The sequence below is a fragment of the Anoplopoma fimbria genome, chromosome 11 (assembly GCF_027596085.1).
Source record: "Anoplopoma fimbria isolate UVic2021 breed Golden Eagle Sablefish chromosome 11, Afim_UVic_2022, whole genome shotgun sequence".
NCBI classification, from domain to species: domain Eukaryota; kingdom Metazoa; phylum Chordata; class Actinopteri; order Perciformes; family Anoplopomatidae; genus Anoplopoma; species Anoplopoma fimbria.
The window spans coordinates 20,962,872-20,984,615 of NC_072459.1; the positions used below are offsets into that span (position 1 = coordinate 20,962,872).

Sequence of the window (21,744 nt, forward strand, 5' to 3'; positions counted from 1 at the left end):
GCTTCTGGTATAATTAAATACATATGGTTAATTGTAATTTGCTCTTATTGACACACAGTTTTGAAACACTCCAACTATGTAAATGGTCCTAGTTGGTCTTACTGCACTGTCCACACCTCTTTGGCCACAAGGTGGAGAAGCTGGACTGAGTTTGAAAAGTGCCGGCCACGTGGTGGCACACAGACCGACATTTTGTCACACACACACACACACACGCACACGCACACACACACACACACACACACACACACACACACACACACACACACAGTTCACCTCTTCTTGCAGCTAACAACGGCTCAAAAGATGACGAAGCAATGTTAGCTGCAGATGTTCTGAGGTTAACAAATGTGGCTTAACAAATGTTCTCGTCGGTCCGACCGTGTTACCTCTTCGTCCTCGTCCATGTACTGTTTGTATCTCTGCTCCATCATCTCCCTCTGCCATCTCTCCTGCTCCAGAGTCTGCTGGATCAGCTGAGCCACCTCGCTCTGCTCCCCTGGCTTCTCCCGACCAATCACGAACCTGAAAAGAAAGTCAAAATCTAAATAAATATATATTTTTATACAAAATAATTCCCATCATACTAACTGCAAAAAAACATAAAATGCATCCAGCACAAACCTTAGAATTTTAGCATGTACCAACAAGAATAATATGCAATTAATATCACTTAAAAAAAAACAAAAAAAACATAACCCCCAAAACAAGAATCAGCATGCGCTGTAAATAAGTGTGTGTGTGCAGAACAGACAGACACAGAGAGAGGGAGAGAGTGTGTCAGACCTGACAGTGCCGGTGGTGTTGCGGAGGACGGAGGCGGCGAGGGTCTGAGTGACGCCGACCAGGCTGGTCCCATCAACCTCCACTATGAGGTCGTTCACCTGGATCCTGGACACAACGACACAAGGAGCACGTGTGTGTGTGTTTGGGGATGAAAAGAGATAAAGGGACACCACTTTATGAATGTGATGAAGTCTCACTATTAACTTTTGATCTTTGGGGGTCTTTCGGCAACAAGCGCATACTTTTTTGGTGGATTGGTAGAGAGTGCACTCAAGGCAAAATACTTAAAGTTTTTGTCTTAAAATTTCAAATCTCCACCACTGATTTAGAAAAGTGAAGAGCAGAGTCGAAGAAGAAAAATGGAAACCTTTTGAAGCTGCGGCAGTGTTAATTCTTGTATTTATGCATGATGCAAATATGGGTACTGATTTTAATATTCATTGTAGTATTCTGGGTTTTATTGTCCTTTTTTATGCTTTGCAGTCCATATATTATATTTCATATATTTTTTTGTATCTTATTTTAGCAAGAGTTTTTTTGTTCTATGTCTATTTTCCTTTATTGTACATTTGGGCTGCATTTCTTGTATGAAAGGCGTATTATTATTAATATATTTATTTAATTATAATTATTAAGACAAATTATAATAACAATAATTATGACATGAGGATTTATTAACAGTGGAGATTTATGAAAGTAAAAATAAATGTCATGGAGCAGAGGCTTGTGGCTTTTACGTTAAATTACTTTACTTTTCAGTCTCATTTGTTGTTGGGGCAGCTGAGGACAGCTCAGAATAATAAAAATATCTAACCATCTGCTATAACGGGACTATGTTGTTGAAAAGCTCTGATCCTGGAATGGGATTTGATGACTACTATTGTCAATTTTCAACATATGCAGTTTTCTTGGCAAAAGCGTTTATAAAAAGAAAACTCTTACATTCATTACATTGCTTTATACGCGAGGGTGCAAGTGAGGTGACACGGCAGAAATGGTTGCTCTTTAACCTCTGTGTAAATCTGGCTTTGTGTGTTCATAAACCTTAAATCTTGAAATGTGTATTAATCCACAGCTGAAAATAGTCCCCAACAAATGCGTTTTTTGTGCTGTTTGAGTACGTTTTTTTTCTCCATGAGACTTGTAAAAATAACACATTAAGGACAGGTGGACAGCGTACCTGCCGTCTCTCTGTGCTGCTCCTCCGTCGGTGACCGTCTTCACAAAGATCCCCAGTTTCTCCAGACCCATATCAGCTCCTGCACCCATACCTATGATACTGATACCCAGACCCTCGCTGTCTGGAGACACACACACACACACAATGTATTTATAATTAAAACACTGACTTGTATCTTAATGAACTGTATCCTTATAGATGTAAATGCTAGCATTATACACACACTATGTAGAAATAAACATTACTTGCTGACGGTTTACTTATGTAGGTCATAAAAGGATCAGTATTAAACTGGGACTGTGTCACAACCAGTTAAAAGTTCCTCATTGTCACTTTAACATAAGCATCCTCATTCAATGCTTTCAAACTTAAAACATAAGTCAGCAGCGGTCACGGATAGTTGCTGGTTCCAATCCATTACCTTCAGAATTACTAGCTGCTAATTAGGCTAATCCACGCTAAATGTAATCCCATAAGGGGATAACGGAGTTGTTAGCAGACAGTAAACGTCCACTCCCAGCTCCCTGTCGGCCCTGTGAGCATGTGTGGTTACATAAGAGGCTTGACTGAGTGACTCTCAGCGGTTGTAAAGGGGTGTGTGGTGGGTGTGTGTGTGTGTGTGTGTGTGTGTGTGTGTGTGTGTGTGTGTGTGTGTGTGTGTGTGTGTGTGTGTGTGTGTGTGGTGAGTACCTTTCTCCAGCTCCACAGGAAAGAGGTCCAGCTTCTCCACTCGTTTCTCCAGCTCGTACTCGGCCGAGGCCGCCATGGGGTCAACGTCGTCGTTACGCCGATCGTAGTCTTCGTTCGAGTAGGTGGTGAACACCTACGCACAGGGGTGAAAAGGTCAAAGGTCAGAGAGTTCGATGTTGTGTACCACAATGACCGCAAGGTGACATCTTTATCATATAACATGTTCATCTAAGTATAAAGTGAGGAATCTCCGTCTGTCTGTGTGTCCTTCCCATATTCCGAGAGCCATTCATCCGATCTACTTCACATTTGGCGTGTACATTGCTGTGGTCCAAAGGACGTACAGTGGCAGATTTGGTGAAATTTGGACATGCAATGCGTTCAATAGTAATAAACTTAGAATGAACAAGCACTAGCGTTCTGTGCAGCGGTGGGGGCGGGGCTTCAGGGCTCTGGGGTTCATTATCATTGACTGCAGTTCACTTTTGCTGCTGGATGCTGGTATATACTAACGTTACAACCAAACTCTTCCACGCTGCGGACGGCCACGCCCCAAAAGACACTGCAATAGGGTAATACAATGATAACGTCCCAAACATAAACATCTATTCCATAACACAAATGTAACTATTACAAATTGTACCGTTCCATCATCATCAGTTGGGTGATTATTATATGTTGGTTTACCACTAGTCCTTTGACTTTAAACATTCATTAGATAAAGTGATTTGATCTCTTAAAAAAAAAAAAGAAATAGATTATTGCAGCTTTAATTATTTTATTTTCTATTCTGCAGCCATGGGATTATTGTAGTAGGACATTGAGAATGAATATCTAGGTGCCTGATGATTGCAGTGTGCGATTTCAGTATGTATACTATCAAATCATCTTTATTTATCCTTGTTACAGTGTCACAGTCACACACGGTGATTTCGTCCTTCATTGTACATCATTAGCATACATGTCCCTTGGTGCCCCAGGACCAACGCTGTCAACGCTGTGTTGATTTGTCCACAAGGAGTCTCAATCTGATTGGAGCCACTGCATCTTTGAGAGAGCAGCATTGGACAAAATAAAATATTCCCCTATCCTGTATGCAAACCAGTGCTGACTCATATAGCACTGCCCTTAGAAAGAAGCAAAAGTAGGAAACATGATGCAACATAAAAATCTCCCTTTTAGAGCAGAAAAATCACGAAATGTATGAAAAGCCTCCCACTTGTCCTAACTCCATTCCCCCCCTCCCTCCACTCTCTATCATGCCCCCCCAGCAGCATCCGTCTCCCCGGTGACCATTTCCACGATCATGTGGTTTGGTTTCCTCGGCAACCGCAGGCTTGCCCGTTGTGAGGTTGGCACTGAACTCTCTCTCTCTCCCCCCGTCTGGCAGATATGCTAATGTGTGTGAGACGACATACAGAGAGAGAGACGGAGCTTTTATGTGTAGGATTTGCTTAATAAAGTATTATTTACATTCCCCTGAATGTAGAGGAATGAGGCACACACACACACACACACACACAAACACTGACAAACAGGGTCAGAGGGTGTGATTGTTGAACAGTTTCCTGTAGTCACGTTTCCTTCCTGTTGAGTAACTTTAAAGCTGTGTTAATGTGTGTGTGTGTGTGTGTGTGTGTGTGTGTGTGTGTGTGTGTGTGTGTGTGTGTGTGTGTGTGTGTGTGTGTGTGTTTGTGTGCATGAAGCTTGAGAGACTTCCCTGTGCACACATCTAAATTCGCCACATAAAAAACAGCTTTAGGGCGCACAATGAAATCACAGACAACAGGTGGAACAACAACAAACAAAAATGAAACGCTTGCCACTAAAATGACCGGTCATGTGACCGAAAAGATCCACATGTAAACTTCACCAGATTCAACATACAGTGGGGGAAATAATTATTTGATTTTGTAGGTTTGCCTACTGACAAAGAAATGAACGATCTATAATTGTTATGGTAGGTTTATTTTAACAGTGAGAGACAGAATATAAAAAAAATAATCCAGAAAATCACATCATATAAAAGTTATAAATTGATTTGCATTTGATTGAGTGAAATAAGTATTTGAGCCCCTACCAACCAACAAGAATTCTGGCTCCCACAGACCGGTTAGATTAGTCCTCTCACTTTAAGAAAGTACTCCGAATCTCAACTTGTTACCTGTATGAAAGACATCCGTCTCAGTTCATTACCTGTATAAAAGACACCTGTCCACAGAATCAATCAATCAGATTCCAACCTCTCCACCATGGGCAAGACCAAAGAGCTGTCTAAGGACGTCGGGGCAAAGATTGTAGACCTGCACAAGGCTGGAATGGGCTACAAGACCATCGGAAAGCAGCTTGTTGAGAAGGAGACAACTGTTGGTGCGATTATTCGGAAATGGAAGAAACACAAAATGACCATCAATCGCCCTCGGTCTGGGGCTCCACGCAAGATCTCGCCTCGTGGGGTATCGATGATCATGAGAAAGGTGAGGGATCAGCCCAGAACTACACGGGAGGAACTTGTAAATAATCTCAAGGCAGCTGGGACCACAGTCACCAAGAAAACCATTGGTAACACACTACGCCGTAATGGATTAAAATCCTGCAGCGCCCTGCAAGGTCCCCCTGCTCAAGAAGGCACATGTACAGGCCCGTCTGAAGTTTGCCATTGAACACATGAATGATTCAGAGAAGGCTTGGGAGTAGGTAATGTGGTCAGATGAGACCAAAATCGAGCTATTTGGCATCAACTCGACTCGCCGTGTTTGGAGGAAGAGAAATGCTGATTATAACCCCAAGAACACCATCCCCACCGTCAAGCATGGAGGTGGAAACATTATGCTTTGGGGGTGTTTCTCTGCTAAGGGGACAGGACGACTTCACCGCATCGAGGGGAGGATGGACGGGGCCATGTACCGTGAAATCTTGGGCGACAACCTCCTTCCCTCAGCCAGGACACTGAACATGGGTCGTGGATGGGTCTTCCAGCACGACAATGACCCAAAACATACGGCCAAGGCAACAAAGGAGTGGCTCAAGAAGAAGCACATTAAGGTCATGGAGTGGCCTAGCCAGTCTCCAGACCTTAATACCATAGAAAATCTGTGGAGGGAGCTGAAGCTTAGAGTAGCCAAGCGATAGCCTCGAAACCTTCAGGATTTGGAGAAGATCTGCAAAGAGGAGTGGACCAAAATCCCTCCTGAGATGTGCGCAAACCTGGTGACCAACTACAAGAAGCGTCTGACCTCTGTGCTTGCCAACAACGGTTCCTCCACCAAGTACTGAGTCATGTTTTGTTAGGGGATCAAATACTTATTTCACTCGATCAAATGCAAATCAATTTATAACTTTTATATGATGTGATTTTCTGGATTTTTTTTGATATTCTGTCTCTCAATGTTAAAATAAACCTACCATAACAATTATAGATCGTTCATTTCTTTGTCAGTGGGCAAACTTACAAAATCGGCAAGGGATCAAATAATTATTTCCCCCACTGTAGGTCCCAAATCATGCCCTACCATGAGTTATATCAGCATTTATACATTTACACGTTCTTTTTCTATTGCTGCTGTGACAGCTCAACGTCTCTGTGTGAGATCAATAAAGTTGATCTCATCTCATCTTAAAACAACACTAAAGAGTTAACAGTCAACCTCTCGGCTATCTGTGCTAGATAGATATTTAGTTAGAAACATGGCTATTAGCTCTGGTTTGGTATTGGTTAACAAACATGATGTCATCTTTAAATCAACCTAAAAGGTATTCAGTTTACAATCAAATAAAACAGAGACAAGCAGCGGCTCACCACTTCAGACACTCACGTGAAGGTTTAATCTTTTACTGCATAAATAATATGCTTTTAGTTTGGCGGTGTGGCTTCGCTCATGTGACGCCCGAAAGCTGTATCCGAGCAAGATTTAGTACGCACTAAATATTACCATTTTTGACCACATGGAAATTGATCCAATTGATCAAAAATCCCCCCAAAGTACCCCATTGGCCTTGATGAACACAATAGAAAAAACATGCTGTGATTTGTTATCAAAAACTTTTGACATTTTAAAATATCCGTAAGAATTGCCTTTTTTCGGCGAATGGATGGCGATCACACAGAAACCCCCTTACTGTCAACAGACCTAGTAAAGCCATTCATCTTCTGAATGCCTTTTGATCTCTAGTTTGTGGTTGTAAGATAACACATTGTAACACACAACAGTTACCAACAAAATAAAATAAATAGTCAAAATGTATTCATACTGTGGTTCAATTTGCTCTCATAATTACAGTATATTGTAGTTTTTGCAAGGGTTATTGCTGTTTCCATGGAAATACATGAAGGTCTGACTAATAACTGGAAAAGAACTGAGTCACATCAGTAGGTTTCATTACTTATGTAATGGTTTAGTACTCCTGCGAGTCAGCAGATCCTTGGCAATGACCGACCTATCAACAGAGGCTATAACTTGTCGAGTCAGCCAGCATACTTCAGCTAATGCTTACAAAGGGTTAATGGGATTTCCCAAACTGAATATTTATATTTATATGTATATATTATATTTACAGAGCTGTTATTGAATCTAAAATATTAAAATTATTGCTGAGCAATCATGAGTAAAACTACACTGGTAGATTTGTTCTGGTGCTGTTTAAGTAGTTGGTGGGTTGTCTTTTACAACGGCATATCAAACAAAATTAACAACAAAACCATGAGTTACAATGTTGCCGTGAAAATGTCGGGCTAATATTTTTGTTGAGCACGGCTGCTGATTGGCTGCCATGCTGATTTGAGAAAGTCATTTTCTCAAAGGTAATAAAAAAAGAAAATTAAATGGCTACTATTGGGACTAACATCATCACAGATTAAAAAAAAAATGGGCTCACTGGATCTACAAGAAGCTCAGCTTTCCATTGTAACCAATTCATGCAGTTGCAAGCGTGTTTAGGGACCCCAGTGTGCAGAAATATTCAAATACAGCATTTTAGAATAGACGATAATAACACATTTATACTGTTTGCAAAAAAACTGCATGTTTTTTGCCCCAAAAACTGCATGGGATCATCATAAAGTGGCTGTAAAGGAAAGATTTCCGGCTATCCATAGAACACATTTTCATTCGCATATTTTGAGGTGAGAGGTCAAGAGACCACTCCAAAAATGGCCATGCCAGATTCCCCCCTCGCCAAAATTTAGCCGAGCTTCTGATTGAACAATGGATTAATTAGGTCGTCTAGTTTCATGTGATAACAGTATCTACAGCCTCTGAGAGACAGTACGTCAGATTGTTAATTGACTTTCAGTCACTTAATAAATCCATTAATCAATGCTGCACTTAAACAGTGAGACCAGTGTTCAGGCTGAACTGCAGGTGTCCCCAAAGGCACTTAAATATAAATAGCGGACTATTTATTGATAGGAATATCCCGGAGAAATCCATAAAGGACTAGTCAGGATCAGTTTTATATGAAAACAGGGTCACTCAGGGTCAATATATACTGACTTTAACTAAGATGCCTGGGTGGACTGGACCCAAACACAGGGCATAATAAAAGTCCTGCTTTTGACCGACGACGCTGCCTCTTGAATGACAAACCTCCGCGTAATCTGACCAATCACAAGCCACCTTCTACCACACTTGATAAAAGAATAGCCTCGGAGTCGTCCAGCAGAAGTTAGGGTGGAACTCCAACACAAGGCTGTGCTGTCTCTCTGCTCTTGTGGTTCTTAGTTTGTTGCCCTGCGTGGTGTGTCTTGACCAAAGGCCACTTTAAGTTACAACCAATAATACATGAAAACGAAATTCCAGTGTTGTCCATTATATTGTTATCAGGATACCTGGGCAGTGTGCACACAGGCTCTCCACCTATTCCAATGACTGAAGAGAGATTTTAGCATTTGGTATCACACGTGGTCCTGTAATAAAATTCCAAACTGACAGATTAAAAATGTAAATATATATTTGGGAGCATTAAGCAGCTACATTGTATAATCAGCAATCACTGACTGGGAGGACGACATATGTGAATGGCCTGAAATCACATATGAGGACTTTTCTTTTTTTTACTTTGTAATGTCTCTTTGTGTAGATGGCTCCGCTTTGAAGAACTACAAAAGTACTAAAGCATATTAGTACACCTGCTGGTCGGACTCGGTAAACAACAGCACATGTCAATGGTGTTTTAATAATTACTCTCACTGCCATAAGGGTAGACAAAGAGAGTTAAAATCTATAAATATTAGTTCACCTAGAGAGCCAAGTAAAGCAACCTGCCTGAACCCAGACCAAGGTTGGCTGAGTGGTTAATTGGCTTGAGTCACTCTAGTCAGCTGGATGTCAGGCCGGTAACCAGATCAAGATTGGACAAAGGACTCTACGAAAGACTCTTGTCTCCCGGCTATACTGGCATGAAACACACAATGGGGACATTGATAATTTGGTACACTAATGTAGTACTGAAATTTTGGGAAATGTGATTGTTTGTTTCATTGACCAAAGTTAGATGAGAACATTGATGCCATTGTCACCTCTCACATCTTGGCATAAAGACTGGAACCAGCTAGTCCGGCTCTGTCCAAAGGTCTCAAAATGTGCTGGTCGGTGGTCTTTGCTAACCCTTGGTCAGAGCCAGGCTAGCTGTTCCCAGTCTTTATGCTAGGCTAAGCTAAGCTAACGAGCCGCTGGCACCATCTACATATTAGGGTTGGGTCATAGAGGAATATATTGGCTATTGGCATATGAAGAACGAGTGAGAGCGGCGGCTATGCTAAAGCAAAGTGCATTGGTGTTTGTATGTTTGCTTTTGTTAGCTTTGTTTTGTTTGCTTTCTCAGGTGTCCTATTTGTACATTTTATTTGTACTTAGCTACTTCTCATCATACTAGATTATTGTATGTTTTTTCTTTTTTGGGGTTTTTCCATCTACTGTGGGTTTAGTCTGGCTAATGAAGGTTTTTATTCTTTCTTTTGTTTGGGATGTTAATGTATTTGCTTTGTTTAGCAACCTGTGTCCCAAGGTTACTATGGGGCCAACTAATGGGGATCCTTAATAAAATAAAATCTTAATCCAGTGTAGAGACATGTGTGGCTATGCGAGACTACTCAGCGGCAGAATCTTGTTCCTCCTGCATTTTCTCACATCTTACTTGTTGAATTAAAGGTTTATTTCAACCAAACCAGAGGTTCTGATTGTTGGAACAGTGGAAAGACAAACCAAGACGGTTTTGGGGATTTTTGTGGAGTGTGAATAAAGTGTGCTAGTCCCACTAAGCTAGTCCCAGTTTGGTGGAAGAGAGAGGGACACACACACACACCTGCATGAATATATTGGCATTTTGGGGTTATTGGACTGATGGTGTGTGGTTGGAGAATTTTAACTTATTGCCCAACTCTACTAAATATTTACCGCATAGACATGACGTGTTTTGGTGAGAAAACTAAAAATTATTTTGGGGAGATTTTGGGAAGCAAGTCACGCTAACAAATAATTTGTGTAATGTTAAAGCAGTCTCTTGAATAATCAGTCTATCAAAAGAAAAATAACTGGCAACAATTATTTTAATAATCAAGTCATTTCTTAGGCAGAAATGGCAAAGAGTCTTTTAGTTCCAATTCTCAAATGTGACATTATGCTGCTTTTACTTCGTCATTGAACTTTCGCCTGGGGGCTGTAGTAGATTGTGCTGGGCATTTTTTAAAGAGTTGTTTATGCTGCAGGTGAAGAGAGGCCAAAACCCTTATAAACATTCCTGCCACGACAGATCCCCAATCACATTCCTGCTCTTCTCATTTTATGATTGCAATCAGGATCGGGTGCATCCCTAAACTCTGTGAAAAAACAGGATGACTTAATTAGCTATTCAGCTCACATCAACACACACACACACACACACACACCTGGAGTCATTTCTTCCACACAAAGCTCCACTTTGTGGTTCTTATCAATCAGCTTCCCTCGCCTTTGTGTTCGTGTGTGTGTGTGAGTACACGTGCGTTTTCAAGGAAAACAAACACACCCAGCTACATTCCAACAGCTTTTTTGCGGACGCACAGAGCTAGCCTTGTATCGGGCTCGACACAGTCCAGTATTTGTGAGAAAAAGTGCGATGCAGGACAACCTAACTATATAAAAAGGTTTTCTACAGGCTGTGATTGATCACTTATTGTTCTTTACCAATATTTTCTGTTCTGAAGGTTAAATGTGAGGGACGTTTTTTCCAAAACGACGTGCTGCAGGGGCAGGTTTTAAGACTTGCTGAGTGCCGGAGCAGGTTTGAGGCCACATGATGTCAACAATAATTATCAACCAGTTTTGAAATTGCATAACAGCAGTCAACATGCCCAGGCAGGGAGACTCAGTTCACTGGATCAGTTACCTGCAGCAGAACACGTAAAACTGTAGGACAAATTACAGTCATCATGTCACTTTCTCTCTCATCCTCCTTTCACATCATATTCTGTCACGTTGAATCTGTTATGGATGCTATCACAATGTAAACCCATCCACCATAAAAATATGAATTACAGTGATGTGTAGAGTGACAGTTACAGTAGTTTGTTTTTATGCCATGATTATCACATGGTTGTCAAATACAATGCTCTGAGAAAAAAACTGAATAAATATTTATTGCAACTCCAATCCAGGTCTGTTTATTTCATATCCCTGCCATACTGCCAGTCTTAAGGGTAGGAAGTTGTTTACATTATTGTAATAATAACATAGTTACTTAAAACAATAGTAGACACAAAATAACTTGATTCCTTATATTTTATTGCGTCATAATAGCAACATATCGTCATGTGAGTTGTCCGTCTGGTATCTACCGTCTACCTGATGTGAATGCAGTATTACTACAGTAGTTGCATTCTAACCGCACTGCTGTTGCTATTATACTTAATAGATATATAAAAATAAAATTGTGTAAACATCTGCCAAGGCTCAGTACTCATTTCTTTCAGCGAATTGACAGAATAAAAAAAATCAGCACCAGTTTTTCCTTTCATGTTTTATAAATAATAAAGTGTTATATTTAAGATTAATTTTTGTGTTTGTTCTCATTCATAAAGTAGTTAGTAGCACGTTAGTAGTATAATATATAGAATAATGGGCTTCTGTGCTCTTGCTTGTAAACATATTTTTTTATGTTACTTTAAAAAAACTCACATTACTGTTTTTAATGCCTAGGTTACTTTTTTAACTGTTAACGTTACGTTTTTAATACGCTTACGCTACTTTTTTAAATGCTTAAGTTATTGTTTTATGCTAACATTGCTTTTCTCAATGCTATCATTATTATCTTTTTATGTTCATACTTCTTTTAATCAAATGTAATGTTACTTGTGTGAGGTGGGGTTGACATTTTAACCTGAGCTGCTTTTTGTGTGTGGTTTCTTTTTTTTTTGAGGGAGACACATTTAATACTCGAAAGAACTAACGCTTACCCAGACTAACTTTGCGTAGTCTTAGGTAAGTGTCATTACTGCTAATAGCCTCCATTTCTCACTTGAATTGTATGGTATGTGTCATGTTAGCTAGCCAGAAAAAGTGGCATGTGGTAGAAAGGTTTAGGAAATGCAAGGACGAGTTTTACATATAAATGCAAACAACTATTTTATTTAAAATAAGTCGTTTTATTTATTAATCCTTAAAATGTCCATAAATAAGGTATTGACATTGTGGCACTTTGTTTTCTACACACGGATTCTCAACGGATTTATTTATTTTCTTGCTTGAACTATTAAGCTGAACTCGCTGAATCACATTTCCATTTGATTTCCTGGATCTTATTGCAGTTTTACTTTTGACTGTGGTAAAGTAAGCGTAATGTAACTTTATTTAAAATCTTGTTTCCACATTGTTCACAGTGACAGTACCCTCTAAATTGAACAGAAATGTTTTCTGAATGAGAGAGCAGGTGGTTGCACATCAGTGGCGGATGCTGGCTTGGCACAATTTGCTAGGCAGCTAACGGTAGCAGTTATCTTGGTAGTAAACAACGCTGCCTCAGGCCACAAGCCCAGTTTTAGCTGCACGGTGGCTAAAAAGGTCAGCGGTTAAATGTTTTAAGGTCCAAGAAAATGTTAAGAATTCCTTTTTTGACCTGAAGCCTGGCCTGAAATAAAACCTGTTCCTCCTTATTATCTTCTGCCGTCTGCATTTGTGGACATTGATTAATATTTCTCGCCTTGGACAGTTTGTATCTTATAATTACATAATAAAATTGGAGAGAAGGGAAGCTGAATAGGTTAAGTGAAGATGTGCATGTGTGTGTGTGCTGCTGTCTACCATTCTGTGGAAGCTCAAAGAGAAGAGATTAAGAGACAAAGGAAATGATTGAAACAACGCACGACTTCCTCCTCCGTTAACATCTCACACACAGGGGTTGATTTCACCACAGTATTTCCTGCTGACTCTAGCTCAAACTGTGTGTGTGTGTTCGTTTGAACATAGATCTTGATTTAACACACAGTTTTTCTCTATAACGTAGTGCTCCTTTCTCCTTCAACCCACCAAACCCCCCCCTTTCACTGCGGCAGTCAGCTGGTTGAGCTTTGTGCATCGTGAAACAAGTCTCAACGCGTCATGATGCAGCCCTTGTTGACACATTACTTCCTCAGTGTGAAAGATTACTTAATACCATAAAATATAACATAATAATATACCACGTTATAGAAGAGATGAGAACAGGAAATGAGAAGCCTTGATAGTGAATCGCTGTTTGGGCAGAGTTGAACAACCTGGTTCTTCAAAAGCTAAATGCTCCGCTATGCTAACAAGCTAGTTATGCTATTTTGGTGCTGAGCAGGTAGCATGAAGCCAAAACAATTAGCCGAAATATGCTCAAACCGCTCCAAAGACCCGAGGGGAACTGGTGAGTTAGGCTGGGGATATTCATCATCCCAAGAGGATGAATCTGAAAATGTACTCGTTCATGCTCCCCAGAGGATGTCAGACCATCTACATCACTAAGTATCCGACAAAAACATGCTCACCTTGATTGGCCCAGTGCTGAACTGGATCTTCCTATTCGGTGGCGCGGGCTCCTCTTCCTCGGGTAGACCTGGGATCTCGGAGCAGCTGGTTTCCGGCTGATACGCCTCCTCATCTTCCTCATCCTCCTCGTCGTCTAGCTGGCTGCCCCCAGAGTCCTCCTCCCCAAGCCCGCTGTACGCGCTGATATCCACCAGGTCGCCCTCCGAGTAGTCCTCCTTCCTGGAGCCATCCTCATCGTTATCCTCCTCCTCGTCCCTCCTCTCAGAGTCCCCTCCTCTCTCCTCCTCTTCCTCCGAAGAAGGAGAGGAACCCGGAGGCTCTTTTTCACCATTTTCCAGGGAGGCATGGACCTCCGCCTGCACCAGCCTGGATCCAGCCTCAGAACCACCGGTGGAGCCGTCTTGCTCGTCGGCCTGCGGCTCTTGCTCTGGGGCAGACACCGTACTTGAGCCCCTGGCTTCAGTCGCTGTTGGCTGGGCCTCCGACTCTGGTTTGACTCCCGAAGAAGAGGAGGACGATGAGGAGTAGGAGGAGTTGGGGAGCTCGTCTCCTGACTGCCCGAACAGTTCGTTCTCCCCGCAGGCCATTGCTTCTACAATGCTCCTCTGTAGAGTCTCTTCTGCTGCCTGGGTGCTAACACCGCTAGCTGCCACCTCCTCGCGGTCCTCCTTACCTGGAGGGAGCACCTTCCCCTAAGAGAGAGACAAGGAGAGATCATCTAATTATTAAATAAATGAATAGTTTTTCCAACAAGCTTTACCTTTGTTTGTGATATCCTGCATTTTTTTTTTTAAAGTTAAGCAAAGTCTTCTCACCTTCCTTCCGGTAGCCTCCGTTCTGGCTGGAGGTTTGGGCTTTGGTGCTAGGGCAGGGCCTGACCGACGTTGAGGGGGGTGGACATTGTTTGGCTGTTCGCCCTTCTCAAACACGGCACTGAGCTGGCTCACGGTGGGGCTGACGGCATCACCGGGCCCGACAGAAGCAGCAGCGGTAAGAGTAGCGGGAAGAGGAGCGGTAGCCGGAAGAGGAGCGGTAGCTGGAAGAGCAGCGGGAGCCGGAAGAGGAGCGGGAGCTGGAAGAGCAGTGGGAGCCGGAAGAGGTGCGGGAGCTGGGGGGTCGTCCAGTCGGTCCAAAGCCTCAGTGGAGCCGTTAAAGCGAGCCACGACATCTAGACGGCTGTCCTGGAAGCCCGATGCCCGCTCTTTCTTCAGCAGGATCCGGTTGGTCGCGGCTTGTTTCTCCTGGATGAGACAAGGGTCAGTCATGGCCTTGTATTAGAAAAAGAATGCCCAAGTAAGTAACACGAATACCCTTCTGACCTGTAGAGTCCGCTGTTCGAAGATCCTCCTGGTCTCCTGGAGTTTGGAGAAGCCTCCACCCTCTCCGCCCGGTTTGGAGTCAAAACGGTTGACCCTCTCTGAGACCGTGGCCCCGAGCTTGAGCAGGGCGCTGTGGTCGACGTTCTCGTTAAGGCTGGATGCCCTCGGTAGGGACAGTTTCACCGCCTGCTCTACACCTGAATGTGACAAGAAAGTTTATTGGGAAGAGTGTTAAGAGCAAAAAGGGAAAGTATGAAAGGTTTGTTAGAGAACATATTCCAGTTCACACCACTTAGGTCGCATCGGCTGTTGGATTTCGGATTTGTAATTTTGCTATCTTCCCAGATCTCAGCTGTTACTTTAGTGAGCCCAATTGTATCATAACTAATAGAGATGATAGCCAAGAATAAGACAACCCAAATTGATACGATATTTTTTTTTTTTAATTTGTCATTTTTTAGATGGCAAACAGAATCACAATCATGAAAAATGAAATCAAATGTGAAAAATTGAGGTTTGACTCTTTCATAAGTAAATTAAATAATTTGAATCTACATGTTTTTGTCTCTCCCTGTCTTTATACTGACGTGGAAACAAAAATGATGACCAACAATCTTATTATGGGTTAATTCAAGAGGTTTTAAATAACAAAAACATACAATACTCTTCATCCTTCTTTTGTTTGACCTTGTAACTCCCAAATGCATATACATAGCTACGGGTATGCTAACATTTGCAGTGTACATTACATTAGAGCAGATATACACTGTTTAATTAATTCCATATATTCTTTTGAGAGGCTTAAAGAATGAACCTAAACTAACTCTTAAGATACTAATTATTGTTTTTATTAGAGCTTTTTACACACTGCTTCAACATTAGGAAAATCCAAAACGTGACAGGCCTGCCATGCCATGTTACAATACCTAAGCTATTTAGACAATTGGATTGTCTGTTTAGTGGAGGGGTTCAGTGAACAGTTAACCAACTCCCACCTGACTACAGGTCTAATCAGCCATAGTAAATGAACACCTGTGTGGGTGTGTACGGCCTTCAAAAGCCTGGACAAGGAAGGCTTTAAATTGGAGATTAATAAATAGTGGGTGATAAAATGGTAACATAATAATGAAAATAATCCTCATTGAGTTATCATCACACTGTGTATCCTAAAGGCTTTGACAAAACTCGAACTAGCGAAGTGTATTACCAATCATTTTGGCTCCCTCCTCCTCGTCGCCAGGGGACTGCATCTGCATGAACATGTTCTTGATGCGGTGAACATTTGATCCGTAATTCCGGCCCCTCCCGGTTGGGCGAGGCAGAGGAGTGGGTTTCGGGGCCGGACCGGAGCCTCCGTTTGCGGCATTGTTGAGGTGGTCGGTGGCCTTCTTGAGCGCCGCCAGGCCCGCCTCGTAGGCATTGCGGTGGGGCGAGGGACTCCGCAGGTTTGAGCTCCCGCTCCCCGCGCCCGTGCTGCTGCCGGCAGTGGTCCCTTTGCCCCCCGTGGCTGTCGGGGGTTCGGTCTTCATCATGTTTGGTAAATCAGATGCCGACCGTTGAAAAGCAGCTCAGCAGGGACGAGGATGGCAGCATCCTGGAGCTGTTTGACATTCACCTCCTGAATCACATAGAGAGACAGATCGATGGGTCATATTTGTGATGAATGATTTTCAATGATATCTAATCAATCATAACAGATTCCCAAGATGAGTTACCAAAACCCAAAGCTTGGTCATCTGGAAAAATAGATTTGAACCAGGAACATTGCGGTTGACGGTCAGCGCCTCAAACCGGTCGACAACCTTAAAGGGCCACTCCACCAATTTAACACATGTTACTTGTCATGAGGAGTACTACTTAGCAGTACATAGTATTAGGCCTGTCCTGCAAATACATTCTGAGTCGACTTACACTTAAATGATTTTGTTGCCTAATTGATAAGTTGATTTTATTGTAAAATTGAGTTTCTCCACAAAGAATCACACAAGAGCACCACTTTAAAATCTTATTTTTATAAGAGTTGTGCTCATAAGTTTCTTGTAGTCTGTCAGTCTGCATGAAAAAGATCAAAAACTAATTATTGATTTTAAATATCGATTAGTCGACTGAGAGTGGGTAGCCCAATTAAGTATTATTTATTTTGTGGCTCTGGAGTAACTTTCTCAACACTATCACCATGGCTATCTTGGATTTTGGCTGGAGACTTCACATTTTCAAAAGAAAACCTGCATTACAACCCTTTCAAAAGATAAAAATCCCACTGAGTTGCATTACAGGAAATGTAAAATGCCTCTGCTGCTTCAATTTTGATCATTTTCATTCTGTAAGTGCCCCGACTTGAAGCCAAAACACCTAAGTGCCCCTAATTTTTTCATCAATAATCGAGCATCAGCGGAAAATAAGCAATCTAACAGTGTTGCTAAACATGACATCGCTGTGTATTTCATAACACCCACATGGCGCTCCAGGAGCTGTCAAAATAATCCAATTAAAATGCTGACGCACTGTGACCTGACCTCATGTGTCGCGTGTGTGTCTTCAATGTTGCCGCTCAGAATGCCAAACTTACTTTGTAACAAAGTCAGCGCATGTATACAGAGCCCTCCTGTGTGGTCCCCAGATATCAAGCTGTTTTCTCATGATCACAATCCTATTAACCGGCTGACTGGGTTTGCAGTCTGTGCTGTCAGATCCGTGCTACAGTAAGGTGTGATGTTTTCATTAGGCTTCATTTCAAGGTTTGCATTTTACGACAATATCGCCAATGAGACCAACATTGTAAAGCACATAAAAATCATTAAATTGGTTATATAATAAAACTATGACCATAAAAATACAATTAAAAAATCCCAAAATAATATGACCAAACTGAAAAACAGAGTTCAGACATTTACTTACTGAGACCAAATATCAGCAGGTTGTAATGAAAAAGTGACCACAGAGTAACTCAGGCGATTATTTAATCAAATGTGGACGGAGCCAAAACCGCATCCCTTTTTTAGACAGACTCAGACTGTGGGCTTTGTGTGAAGATTCACAGCTGAGGTGTGAGGTTTCTGATACGAACATCGTCACAATGATACAGACTGTACTTCTTTTGATTCAACACTCCTCAATCAAGTACAACAAACACAATCTGAAGTAGTCTGGTCCTGTACAGTCTTGCCCTGTACTTTGTTTCTCTGAGTCTGAACAAGCCAAATACTCGAGTCGAATTTTCCACCCCGGACAGACCAAAGAGACCCAAGTGAGGTTGCCTGCAACAGCTTTGTGTGATGTCATCACTAATTGATGGTGTGTTGAGTTGTTCCTCATCAAGCCATAAAAAATAGTTTCGCCCAGAACAAGCCGGTACATAAGAGTGAAACTTTCCATTGGCTTTTCAGACCTGTGGTTGTGTCGGGGGTGAAAAGACAGTGCAGCAATTATGAACATTACAAAGTTTGAAAAAAAACTTCAGTGCAGCAATGGAGCAAATTTTGCACCATTTGACATATAGTAATATTAGTGCTGCAACTATTTCCCACATTGATTAACCTGGCAATTATTTCCTCAATTAATTCATTCATCATTAAGTCTATAAAAGGGCGGACAATAGTGAACACAACTAAGAGTCCACAACCATGCCAGCCGCTCTGTGAGACTGTACTTCAGAACACAGAAGTGCTTTTAGCTTAATATTAACATGCTCACAATGACAATGCTAATATGACAACACATCATAGTTAGTCATAGTAACACACCATCTTAGTTAAGCGTGTTAACATGCTAATTTGCACAAATCAATATGTACAGCTGTGGCTAGCATTAATTTCCGCAGGTATTTGGTTTCGAAGAATTACAAAATTGAAAATGTTACCTGATGATGCTGCTAATAGTTAAATGTGCTAAAAAAACGGAGCATATCTATTGATCTATTGACTCTCAAGGCCTGGTTGCTTAGCCGGTCGTTAGAAGCTAACGTTGATAACAGCATGAACAGGACAAACAACGGCAACCGTGCTGACAGTATTTACCCGGGGATAACCCGGAGGGGCGGCCAGCGTCATTTGCGGTAACCGTCGTGTGAGTGCAGTGCAGAGCGGCGGCCATTAGCTAGCTAGCGTGGCACGACAGGGAAACTTAGCTTACATGCACTACCATGCACGTGCGACCAGTCCAGATACGTAAACAGAGCACAGGGAAGCTCACAGAGGGAGACCGATTTAATTCTCTGCTCAAGTAAACATTACTCAACTGTATCTTTTCATAGCACATAGTTGTTTGCTGCTATAATAATGCTGGGAATCCCGTATATAACCTTAAAGGCATTCACACAAGCTATTACAATTCATCCTGAGGGGAACATGCACTGAATATCGTGACAATTATTCAGGGGATCACCAATGCTATTAAAGCTAGAAAAAAGTCCAACCAAAAGATTTCTGACATATGAGACAAAGCAAATTCTAACAATGTATTAGCTGAAACTATAAAAATATCTGCCATTTTTACTAAAAAAATATATTCATAATTTATCAAAATAGTTGACGATCAATTTTCAGTTTCACTTTCAATGCCTCCTAAGAACTACTCTTAAGGTTTATGTGGGCACCCAAACACTTTCAAAACATTCATTGCAGTGGCTGCTAGTGCAAACACTTCAGCAACCTCAGCATCTGAACTGAAAGTTGATAAAACATGTCTGTTCGTGTTGCTGTTTGTGTGGTAGCTTGCATCCTTTTCCATGGCAACGCTAACAGATTAAATGTTGACAGACGCTGCGTTGTTACAGAATAAAATTGTCTTTAGGTCATATTAAATGAAATAAAAGATTGTTCTCACAGTCATTATGGGGAATGTAGAAAAGACCGGTTTATGTTCCTGCCTGGGCCCACACTGACTCCAGATGACACAGCTGACCACGATGGGACCAACACACACACACATACACACACACACACACACACACACACACAGACCACAGTAAGTCTTGTGACACTGTCTTGCTAAATAGTAGATTCTCACACACTGATCATGTGAACTTAGAAGTGAGCAAATCAAATGTAAAGCTAAGAACCTTTACAGACGCCTCTAGAAACACACGCACCCACACACACACACACACACACACACACACACACACACAGCTAACTCCTGGCTTTTTTTCCTGTCATTGTGGAGACCAATCTGGTGGCTCCTGCTCTAATCAACAAACACACAACTGACAAGCATAAACCTGAAATGGCCAATACAGACAAATAAAATCTGTCTCCATCCGACCAGATTTCATTTTTACACTCCCCCCGCCTTTGCCAAGAACGACTTCATCCGTCTCCTGCTACCCCTAATCCTTTGCGGTTCAGGGGTTTGCTTCCTGTGATTCAGTCTGGGTCCCCACTTCTAACTGCACATTGATCTTCCAGTTTAGAGGACACCGTCAAGCATCTTGGTGCCATTATTAAAGACACCTGAGGACACAGTGTGGAGCAGATATAATTCATGTTTTTTTAAACATGAGGTTACACACGGCGCCTTACAATTTGCTTCTCCTTCACCCATTCACACACCGGTGGCGGCTGAACTGCCATGCAAGGTTGCAAGTCGCTCCCCGGCAATCAGATGCAACTCTGGGGTCTCGATGTCTTGCATCGAGGACAATCTGACGTGCCAACCTTGCGATTAAAGGCCAAGCGGCTCAAATTAACATGCAAAAACCAACATTGGTCCATTAAAGAATGTTGCGCTCCTCTATTCTATTTTGTAACCAGATTCAAATGTGGTTTATTTACCGAGAGCTACCTTCCTCCTCCTCCTCCCACGAATGTTACACACAAACACACACACACAAACACACACACACACTGTCTCAGTCGGGTCAACACAATCTCAAATAATACCATCTCAGCTCATCCACTGCCTGCCTGCATCAATAATCCTAACCATATGTATATATACCAAATGACTATTGACTTGTGATCTATTGGTTGGAGAAAAGCCCCTCCCTTCACTAAATACAGGCTACACAAATAAACACAAACACACAAACAGCCTAGCCGTGTGTTCGAGGTGTGAAAGGTGTTTGGGGTGGTTTCATGTGGGCAACAATGACCTTCATCACATACTGCAGGACTGGAGCTCAGTCCATCACACCTATGGCCAACACAGTCCCAATTGAGACACTGGAGATGCTTCTGCGCTGACATAAAATGTGCTGGCCTGGTCCAGACATGGGTAATAATGGTGCTTAAGTCTCCGTGAAGGCACAGCATCTCTTCTTTATGTCTATGTGCGTCACCCACAGTGCTCAACAGAAGCCACATTATGGCAAAAATACAATGACTCCCGTCTATTCGGCCCACAATCCCCGCATCTGTGGAGGAGACTTCTCGGGCCTGATGCAACACAGTGTGTGTGTGTGCTGCTGCTGGCTAGAGAGACGCTTTGTTGGCACACACACACACACACACACACACACACACACACACACACACACACACACACACACACACACACACACGACATCTGCTGCTCGCTCCGAACTTCCATCGAAAAACACGCGTCTTTAATGTGGCGTTGCTTTTGGAGCCCCAAAACGCATCACAACGACATGTTACAGTCCCTGCGACTTTGTACACGACATGTATTAATTCGGCGTGTAGGTTAAACAAATAGCAACGTTTACTACGGTTAAAATGTATATTATTATCTGTTGTTGGCAGCAACATAAAGGAATATAACAACCCGTCAAAATGCACCTTATCGGAAGGCGACGCTCAAGATTAGATTATATATCAAGATTAGATTC

General features: G+C 42.1%; 1 protein-coding gene across 1 annotated transcript in view; it reads right to left on the reverse strand.

The window, feature by feature from the left end:
* The window catches only part of LOC129099125 (neurabin-2-like), a 31,586-nt gene that overhangs the window by 9,280 nt on the left and 562 nt on the right, over positions 1 to 21,744 (reverse strand). The window contains exons 2-9 of the mRNA XM_054608297.1: positions 16,165 to 16,575; positions 14,958 to 15,154; positions 14,454 to 14,879; positions 13,638 to 14,330; positions 2,657 to 2,789; positions 1,967 to 2,087; positions 787 to 891; positions 390 to 525 (exon numbers count right to left, since the gene is read on the reverse strand). Coding sequence (XP_054464272.1) covers positions 390 to 525; positions 787 to 891; positions 1,967 to 2,087; positions 2,657 to 2,789; positions 13,638 to 14,330; positions 14,454 to 14,879; positions 14,958 to 15,154; positions 16,165 to 16,489 — 2,136 coding nt within the window. The 5' untranslated portion in view covers positions 16,490 to 16,575. The remainder of the gene's footprint in view (positions 1 to 389; positions 526 to 786; positions 892 to 1,966; positions 2,088 to 2,656; positions 2,790 to 13,637; positions 14,331 to 14,453; positions 14,880 to 14,957; positions 15,155 to 16,164; positions 16,576 to 21,744) is intronic.